Genomic DNA, 13,396 nt, shown 5'->3' with positions numbered 1-13,396 from the left:
CCATTGACCGTGCCTGCAAGTGTCACAGCCCCATCATCATGCTGATCAGTGTTATAGTCTCGGAGGTCCCCTTTAACACTGGCGGGTTGGAGTATTGGAGTAGTGTGGGGGCACGGCTTCTCTTTCGATTATCGTCCTGGGAAATAAACATTTGGTAATGGGAAGATAAGGAATCGGGGACGTTTGTGTATTACAGCTGACAGTGACGAAGCTTTAATTACTAACAGAATGGCCTCCATTGTATTTCAATGCCTCACTATTTCTAAGATCTCTGCTTGCTGTCAGTGATCAGTGAACTTATATTTACCTAAGGCATTTGGTCTAGACAAGTGGTCTACAATCTTTGGCCCTCCACCTATTGCACAACTACAACTCCCAGCATGCCCGGACAGCCGTTGGCTGTCTGGGCATGCTGAGAGTTGTAGTTTTGCAACTTGATGGTGGTTGGTTATCAGCAAACGTATAGCTCATTAAGTAACTGTTCCACATCCTCCGCAGGGTCCTACATCCGCCAAGTGCTGCACATATCTCTGGGCATCCTCATTGCCTACCTCAGTGTCCCTGTGGTCCTGAACCTGGTGAACTCCAGACAGATGATGAACGCCTCCTTTAACCCTCTGCGGATCGTCAACACGTACGGAGCCTTCGGCAGGTACAGATTGGAACAAAATTTACATTTCTGCGGTTTCTGTGCCACAGCAGCTGCTGGTCATGGTTCTGAAAGTGGCCACAGCCCGAGCTGCCTGATCTTAAAGCAGGGCAAAGAGGGGTCATTAACTATATATGGGGGCAGTATAAGGGCCAAAAATATATATGGAGCAGTATAGGGGCCAACAACTATATATGGGGGCAGTGTAGGGGCCTACAACTATATATGGGGCAGCATAGGGGCCTACAACTATATATGGGGGCAGTATAGGGGCCTACAACTATATATGGGGGCAGTATAGGGGCCTACAACTAGTGATGGGGCAGTATAGGGGCCTACAATTATAGATGGGGCAGTATAGGGGCCTAAAACTACATATGGGGGAGTATGTGTGCCTACAACTATATATTGGGCAGTATGTGGGCCTACAACTATATATGCGGCAGTATAGGGGCCTACAACTGTATATGGGGGAGTATAGGGGCCTTCAGCTATATATGGGACAGTATAAGGGCCAACAACTATATATGGGGCAGTATGTGGGCCTACAACGATATATGGGGCAGTATGTGAGCCTACAACTATATATGGGGCAGTATGAGGCCTACAACTATATATGGGGGCAGTATGGAGGCCTACAACTATATATGGGGCAGTATAAGGGCCAATAACTATATATGGGGGTAGTATAGGGGCCTACAACTATATATGGGGCAGTATGTGGGCCTACAACGATATATGGGGCAGTATGTGGGCCTACAACTATATATGGGGCAGTATGAGGCCTACAACTATATATGGGGGCAGTATAGGGGCCTACAACTATATATGGGGCATTATAGGGATCAACAACTATATATGGGGCAGTATAGGGGCCTACAACTATATATGGGGGTAGTATAGGGGCCTACAACTATATATGGGGCAGTATAGGGGCCTACAACTATATATGGGGACAGTATAGGGGCCTACAGCTATATATGGGTCAGTATAGGGGCCTACAACTATATATATGGGGGCCAACAACTATATATGGGACAGTATAGGGGCCTATAGCTATATATGGGGCAGTATAGGGCCCTAAAACTATATATGGGGCAGTATAGGGACCTGTAACTATATATGGGGGCAGTATAGGGGCCAACATCTATATATGGGGGCAGTAAAGGGGCCTACAACGATATAAATGGGGCGAGTATAGGGGCCTACAAGTATACATGGGGCAGTATAGGGGCCTACAACTATATATGGGGCAGTATGTGAGCCTACAACTATATATGGGGCAGTATGAGGCCTACAACTATATATGGGGACAGTATAGGGGCCTACAGCTATATATGGGTCAGTATAGGGGCCTACAACTATATATATGGGGGCCAACAACTATATATGGGACAGTATAGGGGCCTATAGCTATATATGGGGCAGTATAGGGCCCTAAAACTATATATGGGGCAGTATAGGGACCTGTAACTATATATGGGGGCAGTATAGGGGCCAACATCTATATATGGGGGCAGTAAAGGGGCCTACAACGATATAAATGGGGCGAGTATAGGGGCCTACAAGTATACATGGGGCAGTATAGGGGCCTACAACTATATATGGGGCAGTATGTGAGCCTACAACTATATATGGGGCAGTATGAGGCCTACAACTATATATGGGGGCAGTATGGAGGCCTACAACTATATATGGGGCAGTATAAGGGCCAATAACTATATATGGGGGTAGTATAGGGGCCTACAACTATATATGGGGCAGTATGAGGCCTACAACTATATATGGGGGCAGTATAGGGGCCTACAACTATATATGGGGCATTATAGGGACCAACAACTATATATGGGGCATTATAGGGACCAACAACTATATATGGGGCAGTATAGGGGCCTACAACGATATATGGGGCAGTATGTGGGCCTACAACTATATATGGGGCAGTATGAGGCCTACAACTATATATGGGGGCAGTATAGGGGCCTACAACTATATATGGGGCATTATAGGGACCAACAACTATATATGGGGCAGTATAGGGGCCTACAACTATATATGGGGGTAGTATAGGGGCCTACAACTATATATGGGGCAGTATAGGGGCCTACAACTATATATGGGGACAGTATAGGGGCCTACAGCTATATATGGGTCAGTATAGGGGCCTACAACTATATATATGGGGGCCAACAACTATATATGGGACAGTATAGGGGCCTATAGCTATATATGGGGCAGTATAGGGCCCTAAAACTATATATGGGGCAGTATAGGGACCTGTAACTATATATGGGGGCAGTATAGGGGCCAACATCTATATATGGGGGCAGTAAAGGGGCCTACAACGATATAAATGGGGCGAGTATAGGGGCCTACAAGTATACATGGGGCAGTATAGGGGCCTACAACTATATATGGGGCATTATAGGGATCAACAACTATATATGGGGCAGTATAGGGGCCTACAACTATATATGGGGGCAGTATAGGGGCCTACAACTATATATGGGGCAGTATAAGGGCCAACAACTATATATGGGGGTAGTATAGGGGCCTACAACAATATATGGGGCAGTATAGGGGCCTACAACTATATATGGGTACAGTATAGGGGCCTACAGCTATATATGGGTCAGTATAGGGGCCTACAACTATATATATGGGGGCCAACAACTATATATGGGACAGTATAGGGGCCTATAGCTATATATGGGGCAGTATAGGGCCCTAAAACTATATATGGGGCAGTATAGGGACCTGTAACTATATATGGGGGCAGTATAGGGGCCAACATCTATATATGGGGGCAGTAAAGGGGCCTACAACGATATGTATGGGGAGAGTATAGGGGCCTACAAGTATACATGGGGCAGTATAGGGACCTACAACTATATGGGGGCAGTATAGGGGCCTACAACTATATAGGGGGGGCAGTATAGGGGCCTACAACTATATATGGGGGCAGTATAGGGGCCTACAACTATATATGGGGGCAGTATGGGGGTCTACAACTATATATGCGGCAGTATTGGGGCCAACAACTATATATGGGGTCAGTATAGAGGCAAACAACTATATATGGGGACAGTATAGGGGCCTACAACTATATATGGGGCAGTATTGGGGCCAACAACTATATATGGGGCAGTATTGGGGCCAACAACTATATATGGTGGCAGTATAGGGGCCTACAACTATATATGCGGGCAGTATAGGGGCCTACAACTATATATGGGGGAAGTATAGGGGCCTACAACTATATATGGGGGCAGTATAGGGGCCAACAACTATATAGGGGCCGTATAGGGGCCTACGGCTATATAGGGGCCGTATAGGGGCCTACGACTATATAGGGGCAGTATAGGGGCCTACAACTATATATGGGGGCAGTATAGGGGCCAACAACTATATAGGGGCCTACAACTATATAGGGGCCGTATAGGGGCCTACAACTATATAGGGGCAGTATAGGGGCCAACAACTATATATGGGGGCAGTATGTGGGCCTACAACTATATAGGGGCAGTATAGGGGCCAACAACTATATATGGGGGCAGTATGTGGGCCTACAACTATATAGGGGCAGTATAGGGGCCAACAACTATATATGGGGGCAGTATGTGGGCCTACAACTATATAGGGGCAGTATAGGGGCCTACAACTATATATGGGGGCAGTATGTGGGCCTACAACTATATAGGGGCAGTATAGGGGCCTACAACTATATATGGGTGCAGTATGTGGGCCTACAACTATATATGGGGGCAGTATAGGGGCCTACAACTATATATGGGGGCCTACAACTATATATAACCCCATCTCGTTTTTGATATGCCAATGTCCTGTTTTTGTGTCAAGGAAATATGGAAAGCCTAGTTATCCAGGAAAAAAAATAAAAAATAAAACCGCACCACTCATGTCCTCAGGATGTGTGCGGTATTGCAGTTCTATTGAAGTGAATGGAGCCAAGTTGTAATATCACACACAACCTGAGGACAGTGGGTGTAGCTGTTTTGGGAAGAAATTAGCTCTGTTTTTTCTAATCCTGGATAACTTTTAGGATTCTGGGAGTCTGGGAAAGATGAGTGACAGCCCCTGTAGGAGCTATAATGCCAGACTTACTATTTGTGGCATGATGGGCGTTGTAATCTGGGCCAATGCTTACTGTTGTGTTGAGATTATTACGGTGATGCTTTCCACCCAACCCCCCCCCCCCCCCCCCCACCCCCAACACCACCTTCCTAGCAGGATATTCTGGCATTCTGTAATACGATGGAAAATACACATTTCTTTTTTTTTTTTTTCTATATTTTCCTTTTCCGTCTGATTCTGGATTTCATGTTCCTGGCCGCGGTGGAAGGTAAACACATGTTAAGGGAATTTTTTTTTTTTGGGCCCCGGAGGATGGATCCTGTTCAAACCCAAGACGAGGCCAAGACAAACAGCTTCTGGCAAAATCCATCACCATAAAATCATCTCTACCTTAAAGTAGATTGCAGAAAGTAGTTAATACCCGGCAGTGGTTATCATCCCGGGCGGAGCACTGCCTGGAAAAACTATAAGCATATATATATATATATATATATATATATATATATATATCAGACCCTGCCCCTTTTACATACTTGTATATAAAGCCTCCTTATCAAACACAAAGCTATTGCCGTGGCGGAGACGTCTCCCGTCCTCACGCCTAAATTCCTCCACTCTTGTTGTGACCTTCTCCACCTTCCCTGTGCTTTCCCTGACGGTCTTGGCAAAAAGTACTAATCCCAATTATTTACCATATAGGAACCTCCGGGACCCGGCTGTTTCAGTTGTGCCCCGACCTGTTCAGGGTCCATTTAGCGCAAAAAAAAAAGAGCCGAACCGACCCTGAACGGGTCAGAGCACAATGGCAGTGTGAACCTAGCCTAAGTCTTGGCCACTAGGTGTCTGCTCCTTCCTCCCTTTAGCGTCTCAGCAGCAGCAGCAGCAGCTCAGTGCATAAGGTAACCTCTTCCTTGCTTTCCTGCTCTTTTTTTTGCATTTGTGCTTACACAGCACCTGGCAAACCCAGTGCATTACTAACCCCTTCTCCCTACACATGTCATCTATAGTACTGCACTGTGTAAGTCATTAGCTGAGCCCAATGCAAGCCTGTTAAGTCCCCTTTACCAGCACTATGTCATGACATAACTGTAAGGACTGAGTGTTGGACAGGCAACTAAAGGAGGAAGTGCCTGTGTGTGTACTACTGGTAAATAGCTCAACCCTACACAATGGAGGGGACTCTCAGGGGCTCAGTAACAATAGTGAGAGCACTAATATAACCTTCTCACTACTCTGAAGGGTTAATCTAACAGATCCAGGCAGGTTTTTAAAAATCTTTTGAAGCGACAGGCACGCTTTAAATAAAAGAGCATGTGCCTTAGAGCAGTGTTTCCTAACCAGGGTGCCTCCAGCTGTTGCGAAACTACAACCCCCAGCATGCCCGGACAGCCGTTGGCTGTCCGGGCATGCTGGGAGTTGTAGTTTTGCAACAGCTGGAGGCACCCTGGTTGGGAAACACTGGCTTAGAGGAAGTAGGGGGCAGTTTAGGTAAACGAAGTGACTGACAGTAAAGATATATGTGGCTTGGAGAAAAGGAGGGGGGGGGGGGGGGTAAGTAGAGTTGTAAGATGCATCAAATTAATTAAAGGGGTATTCCCATCTCAGCTATAAGGGATAATAGGCTGATCATTGTGGTCCAACAACTGGGACTCCTGCCGATTGTAGACATAATTGCGCACATCGCCTTCTCCATTCATTCTCTACGGGGCCGCTGAACATTCGGAAGCCTCATAGAGAAAATGGATGATGTGGCGCAGTGCACTCTGTTCATTCCGGGGACAGTCATGTCCCTGTTCAGGTCTATGAAGATGCACCAAATCTATACACCATTCCAGTCAGGCAGAAGGGACTCCAAATTTAAGATGGTACTAATTAATCTCCCCCTGGGCATTGTGCAGGTTGTGCTGGGAGCTAAAGTTTTGCAGCAACTTAAAGGGGTATTCCGGCTTTATACATCTTATCCCCTATCCAAAGGATAGGGGATAAGATGTATGATCGTTGGGGGTCCCACCGCTGGGGACCCCCGCGATCTCGGTGCAGCCCCCGGCGTTCTGTGTCTGGTGCTGCCTCAGAGACGGGGACGTCACAGCCACGACCCCTAGTGACGCCACGACACAGGGACGTGACGATCGCCGCGCTCCCTCCCATAGACATGAATGGAGGGGGCGTGGCCATGACATCACGTCCCCGTCTCAGAGGCAGTACCCGACACAGAATCCCGGGGGCTGCTCCGAGATCGCGGGGGTCCCCAGCAGCGTGACCCCTGCGATCATACATCTTATCCCCTAGGGGATAAGATGTATAAAGCCGGAATACCCCTTTAAGTTGCTGCAAAACTTTAGCTCCCAGCACAACCTGCACAATGCCCAGGGGGAGATTAATTATTACCATCTTAAATTTGGAGCCCCTTCTGCCTGACTGGAATGGCGTATTGATTTGGTGCATCTTCATAGACATGAACATGACTGTTACCGGAATGAACAGAGTGCACTGCGCCACCTTATCCTTTGGATAGGGGATAAGATGTATAAAGCCGGAATACCCCTTTAAAAACCAAGAGTCGAGGTCCTCTTTGGCAAAATGAGCTGCCATCACTTTCCAAACAGCGCCAATGTCTGGTATTGAGTCACCTCTCCCCAGAACATACAAGAACAGGTTAAATCCAGCAGATGGGGTAGGACTGCCAAGAAGGGGCGCCACGCCACTCTCCGGACCCACCGTGGATAAGTCTTTCTCCGGTCCCCGGTTCCGATTTCAGGCGGCGAGCAGGACCAGCGAGAGCACCGCCAGCCCCGAGACCTCTTGTAATTCCAGCTTGTGTAAACCAATAAAAAAAAAAAAGCATTCAGCCGGTAATGAATCTGGGAGTATGTGGGACCTGACATCTCTGAAATCACACAGTAGGAACCAACTTTTATTACTAATTTGGTGTCCCTGATTTACAAAGTGTTTGTTACCGCTGGGCTGCCAGCCATGTCCATAACTCACCCTGCACGGCTACATATGAAACGTGCGGCCGGGGGGCGGCCCCCACAATCTATTAAACACGGGGAGCGCGCCTCAGATCTGCGGGAATAATGTTCCATTTCTAGACGGGCCCTGGGGACCACGTGGCACTGCTGTGCCAGGCTTAACCCTTTCCTCCACCGAAACCCTTTCTCCCCCCCCCCCCCCCCCCCCCCTTAACAGGATGTTCATACTAAGAACATTAGGTAATGGGGAGACCTCACTGTCCTCGTCTTTGGACATCCCGTTGATTGTTTTGGCATGGGAATATGTTTGCTCTTCTTAACCCCTTCTTGGTGATCAGCCTGGGGGACCACCTAAGTGCTATCGAATTATCTCCCAACAAATAGCATTGGTGGAAGAAGAAGAAGGGTTAAAAAAAACAAAAAAAGAATGACGCATCCCTTCATCCCTTCCCTCAACCTGATATGATGCAGCAACAACGGACCATGTGACCTCAGCAGCTTGTGACCCTAGTGTGACATTGCACCTGTGACCTAGGGTCAAGACTTGAAGAATCTGAAAACTTTCCCTAAGTGTCCTACAGAGTATATTGACTCCACACAGGCTGGAATAATGCACACATTTTGTAGAAAAAAAGGGCTTCTTCACAACATTTAAAGGGGTACTCCACTGGAAAAAAAAACATTTTTTTAAATCAACTGGTGCCAGAAAGTTAAACAGATTTGTAAATTACTTCTATTAAAAAAATCTTAATCCTCCCCTCCAGTGCCTCCCCCCCATTGACCCCTCCAGTGCCTCCCCCCCATTGACCCTTCCAGTGCCTCCCCCCCATTGACCCCTCCAGTGCCAAGACATCAAAAAGGAGGGTAGAGTAAGGGACCAGAGGGTAGTGTCCAACGGTAAGGGGGCCGGACTCTAGTGGCTGAGGGAAACTCACAGTTGGCTCCAAAGCCTCATTTGCATACATATATAAAAACTGATATCTTGGCACTAGAGGGGTCAATTACCTAATAAGAGGTATATACGGATTCAGGGTCAAAATCCCTATATAGCTATGACCCTACTCTACACCCTGAAAACCTGCTGACAGGTCTGCTTTAAGGGGTTTCCCACTTTGGGTCCACTGACAATAACCGGATAACACAGTGACCCCCAATGATCAGCTGCGATCTGCGACTAAACCTAGCAGTAAGTGTTTAATTTCCCAGCAGCGCCACCACAGGAGAAACTAAGCATTACACCGTGCCCTTTAATATCAATACTTGGTCTGTGTAGGACAGGTCCTCCGGAGCGAGAGACACTCTATATCAGTGGTCTTCAACCTGCAGACCTCCAGATGTTGCAAAACTACAACTCCCAGCATGCCCAGACAGCCGTTGGCTGTCTGGGCATGCTGGGAGTTGTAATTTTGCAACATCTGGAGGTCCGCAGGTTGGAGACCACTGCTCTATATAGTCAATCTTCTCTCTGGCCCCAAGAGGAGGACCCTAAACATAGGACCCTCCTTTAATAACTCAGAATTGCCTAGGTGAATAATAATGCTTTCAAAACCCTTTCAAAGTCCATTAGAAAACATTATTTTTTTTAAATCAACTGGTGCCAGAAAGTTAAACAGATTTGTAAATTACTTCTGTTAAAAAATCTTATTCCTTCCAGTACTTATCAGCTGCTGTATTATCCACAGGAAGTTCTTTTCTTTTTTAATTTCTTTTCTGTCTGACCACAGTGCTCTCTGCTGACACCTCTGTCCATTTTAGGAACTGTAGGAGAAAATCCCCATAGAAACCCTATCGTGCTCTGGAAAGTTCCTGACATGGACAGAGGTGTCAGCAGAGAGTACTGTGGTCAGGCAGAAAGGAAATTCAAAAACAAAAAAAACTTCCTCTTTAGTATACAGCAGCTGATAAGTACTGGAAGGATTAAAAAAATGTAATAGAAGTAATTTACAAATCCGTTTACCTTTCTGGCACCAGTTGATTTAAAAATAAAAAATAATTTCTAGTGGAGTACCCCTTTGAAAGGGTTTGTCCAGCATTATTATTCCCCTAGGCAATTCTGAGTTATTAAAGGAGGGTCCTATGTTTAGGGTCCTGATCTTGGGGCCATAGAGAAGATTGACTATTTAGAGTGTCTCTCGCTCCGGAGGACCTGTCCTACACAGACCAAGTATTGATATTAAAGGGCACGGTGTAATGCTTAGTTTCTCCTGTGGTGGCGCTGCTGGGAAATTAAACACTTACTGCTAGGTTTACTCGCAGATCGCAGCTGATCATTGGGGGTCACTGTGTTATCCGGTTATTTTCAGTGGACCCAAAGTGAGAAACCCCTTAAAGCAGACCTGTCAGCAGGTTTTCAGGGTGTAGAGTAGGGTCATAGCTATATAGGGATTTTGACCCTGAATCCGTATATACCTCTTATTAGGTAATTGACCTCTCTAGTGCCAAGATATCAGTTTTTATATATGTATGCAAATGAGGCTTTGGAGCCAACTGTGAGTTTCCCTCAGCCACAAGAGTCCGGCCCCCGTACCGTTGGACCCTACCCTCTGGTCCCTTAATCTACCCTCCTTTTTAGATGTCTTGGCACTGGAGGGGTCAATGGGGGGGGGGGGGAGGCACTGGAGGGGAGGATTAGACCTATAAGCTATATAGGGCTTTAGACCCTGAATCCGTATATACCTCTTATTAGGTAATTGACCCCTCTAGTGCCAAGATAGCAGAGTTTTTATATATATATGCAAATTAGGCTATGGGGCCAACTGGGCATTTTCCTCAGTCAGCCCGGCACAGTCCGTCCCCCTTACCATTGGACACTACCCTCTGGTCACCTTCTCTACCCTCCTTTTTAGATGTCTTGGCACTGGAGCGGTCAATTAACTAATGAGAGATCAAAAGCCCTATACAGCCATGTCCTTATGGCCCTGATACATGGGCCGACAGAAGGCAGGAAACCAGCTCCAATCTCGCTGATTGACGCCCCCACAAGGCCCATTAATTCTTTACTGGCCGCCGCACATCCGCACATACACAGCGATAATTTATATGGCCGCACAAAAGATGCCATCGGCATCTGAAATGAATGCTCCTAGGCTTCCTCATTTGCCCGATAATCGGCCTGGGTGAAAGGGCCTTTACTTTATAACCTACAAACATGCTAACACATCCACTTTAAAGGGGTACTCCGCCCCTAGACATCATATTTCCTATCTCTATTCCGCGATCTCACTGCTGCACCCGCCGTTCGTTTAGAGAGTCGAGTGCAGTGCCGGAAGCTCGTGACACCAGGGTCACACCCCGCTCGTGATGTCACAGCCACACCCCTCAATGCAAGTCTATGGAAGTTGGTGTGACGGACGTCACACCCCCTCCCATAGACTTGTATTGAGGGGGCATGGTCGTGACGTCACAAGCCTCCACCCTGCATCGCCAGTCCTCCGACATGGAGCGATGTTCCCCCGGGATCAGACATCTTCTCCCCTATCCTTTAGAGAGGGGATAAGATGTCTAGGGGCGGAGTACCCCTTTAAGGCCTAGGTCCAGCTTGGCATACTGTCAGTTTTCCTTGCAGTAATGTGTCTGTGAACCAGGAAGGATGAACAAGAGAGTTTAAAATGCATATTTGTAGGTTATGGTCTATAGGGCTGGTTCAGGACATCTCCAAAATATCCAGTCAAAGGGCTAAATTGTGATGTCTAGACAACCGGGTCAGAACATCTCATGAACATTCGGTCAGAGGGGCCAAATTGTAATGTCTAGAAGACCGGGTCAGAATATCTGTATAACATTTGGTCAAAGGGCCAAATTGTGATGACTAAACGACTTGGTCAACAACATCTCCAGATTTTCCAGTCAAATGGCCAAATTGTGATGTCTAGACGACCGGGTCAGAACATGTGGTCAAAGGGCCAATTTGTGATGTCTAGATGACCGGGTCAGAACATCTCCAGAACATTTGGTCCAAGGGCCAAATTGGGATTTCTAGACAACCGAGTCAGAACATGTGGTCAAAAGGCCAAATTGGTATGTCTAAAAGATTGGATCAGAACATCTGGTAAAAGGGCAAAATTGTGATGTCTAGACGAACAGGTCAGAACATCTCCAGAACATATGGTCTTTGTTATAGATTTATAAGCCCAAAACAATCTATATATAGGTCCTGCCCAGACAGGAGATGTCAGTCTTATTGTTTGGTTTGTTGTATTGTTCTCCCAGTGTCACCAAGGAGAGGACGGAGGTGATCATCCAGGGAACGTCCAGTCTGGATCCCAATGACCCCAAAGCTGTTTGGGAAGAATATGAGTTCAAATGCAAACCAGGAAATCTGACCCGCCGGCCCTGCACCATATCCCCGTATCACTACCGCCTAGACTGGCTCATGTGGTTCGCAGCTTTCCAGGTATGAAGCCTTTCTTGTTCTTTACCAGGACAGATTACTCATGTACTAAAGCAGTGTTCTCCAGACTGCGGACCTCCAGATGTTGCCAAAGTACAACTCCCAGATGCCCGGACTGTCGAGGCATGCTGGGAGATGTAGTTTTGAAACATCTGGAGGGCAGCAGTTTGGAGAACACTGTATTAAAGACCGAAATACTGATGCAGTTGAAGGCAGCACTAGAGCAGCAGTATCCTGAAGTATCTTGCAGCCCTGCCACTTAAAAGTACCTGCCACATCCCACAATATATGTTACTCAGTATCTAATCCTGATCATGTACATGTCATTTTTATGTGTCTAGCACATATATTTCTCTCACAGATACCTTCTATCTTTTGCTCACTTGGTTTGTCATTCTGTACTCTTAAGGGGGCGTGTCCTCATTCTGCATGACTCATTCTCCCTGAGTCTGCTGTGCTGGGTCTGTTCATCCTGGTAGGACTGGAGTGAGCACAGAAGAGTGCTAGTCCCGTCCTCACTTCCTGGTCTTTGTCCAATCCTATGCTTCAGCGGGGACAAAGATGATGCTGTAGCTGGACAAGATTATGTTCTGGATGGTATAGGGACACCTAGTGGTCTTTTTTTTATAAGCCATGATTTCTATAAAAAGGAGATAACATTTTCTTATGAAGTAGATTAGAAAGGTTAAAGGGGTACTCCTGTGGAAAAAAAATGTTTTAAATCATTCGGTGCCAGAAAGTTAAACAGATTTGTAAATTACTTCTATTTAAAAATCTTAATCCTTCCAGTACTTATCAGCTGCTGTATTCTACAGAGGAATTTGTGTAGTTCTTTCCAGTCTGATCACAGTGCTCTCTGCTGACACCTCTGTCCGTGTCAGGAACTGTCCAGATTAGAAGCAAATCCCCATAGCAAACCTCTCCTGCTCTGGACAATTCCTGATATGGACAGAGGTGTCAGCAGAGAGGACTGTGGTCAGACTGGAACGAACTCCAGAAAGAAATGCAACTTCCTCTGGGGCATACAGCAGCTGATAAGTACTGGAAGGGTTAAGATTTTTAAATAAAACTAATTAGATAGATAGATATGAGATAGATAGATAAATAGATATGAGATAGATAGATAGATAGATAGATATGAGATAGATAGATATGAGATAGATAGATATGAGATAGATAGATAGATAGATAGAAGATAGATAGAAATGAGATATATAGATAGATATGAGATAGATAGATATGAGATAGATATGAGATAGATAGATAAATAGATATGAGATAGATAGATATGAG

At 46.3% G+C, this 13,396-nt stretch overlaps 1 protein-coding gene across 7 annotated transcripts in view; it reads left to right on the top strand.

Annotated features, from left to right (window-relative positions):
- LMF1 (lipase maturation factor 1) overlaps positions 1-13,396 on the top strand; it is a 330,318-nt gene that overhangs the window by 292,700 nt on the left and 24,222 nt on the right. For all 7 annotated transcript variants that reach the window (XM_056533475.1, XM_056533471.1, XM_056533468.1 and 4 more), the window contains 2 exons: positions 499-652; positions 11,923-12,106. In XM_056533475.1, coding sequence (XP_056389450.1) covers positions 499-652; positions 11,923-12,106 — 338 coding nt within the window. The remainder of the gene's footprint in view (positions 1-498; positions 653-11,922; positions 12,107-13,396) is intronic.

The sequence above is a fragment of the Hyla sarda genome, chromosome 8 (assembly GCF_029499605.1).
Source record: "Hyla sarda isolate aHylSar1 chromosome 8, aHylSar1.hap1, whole genome shotgun sequence".
NCBI lineage: Eukaryota > Metazoa > Chordata > Amphibia > Anura > Hylidae > Hyla > Hyla sarda.
Note: the sequence above shows the minus strand (reverse complement) of the source record. Positions and strands in the feature narration are given on the sequence as shown.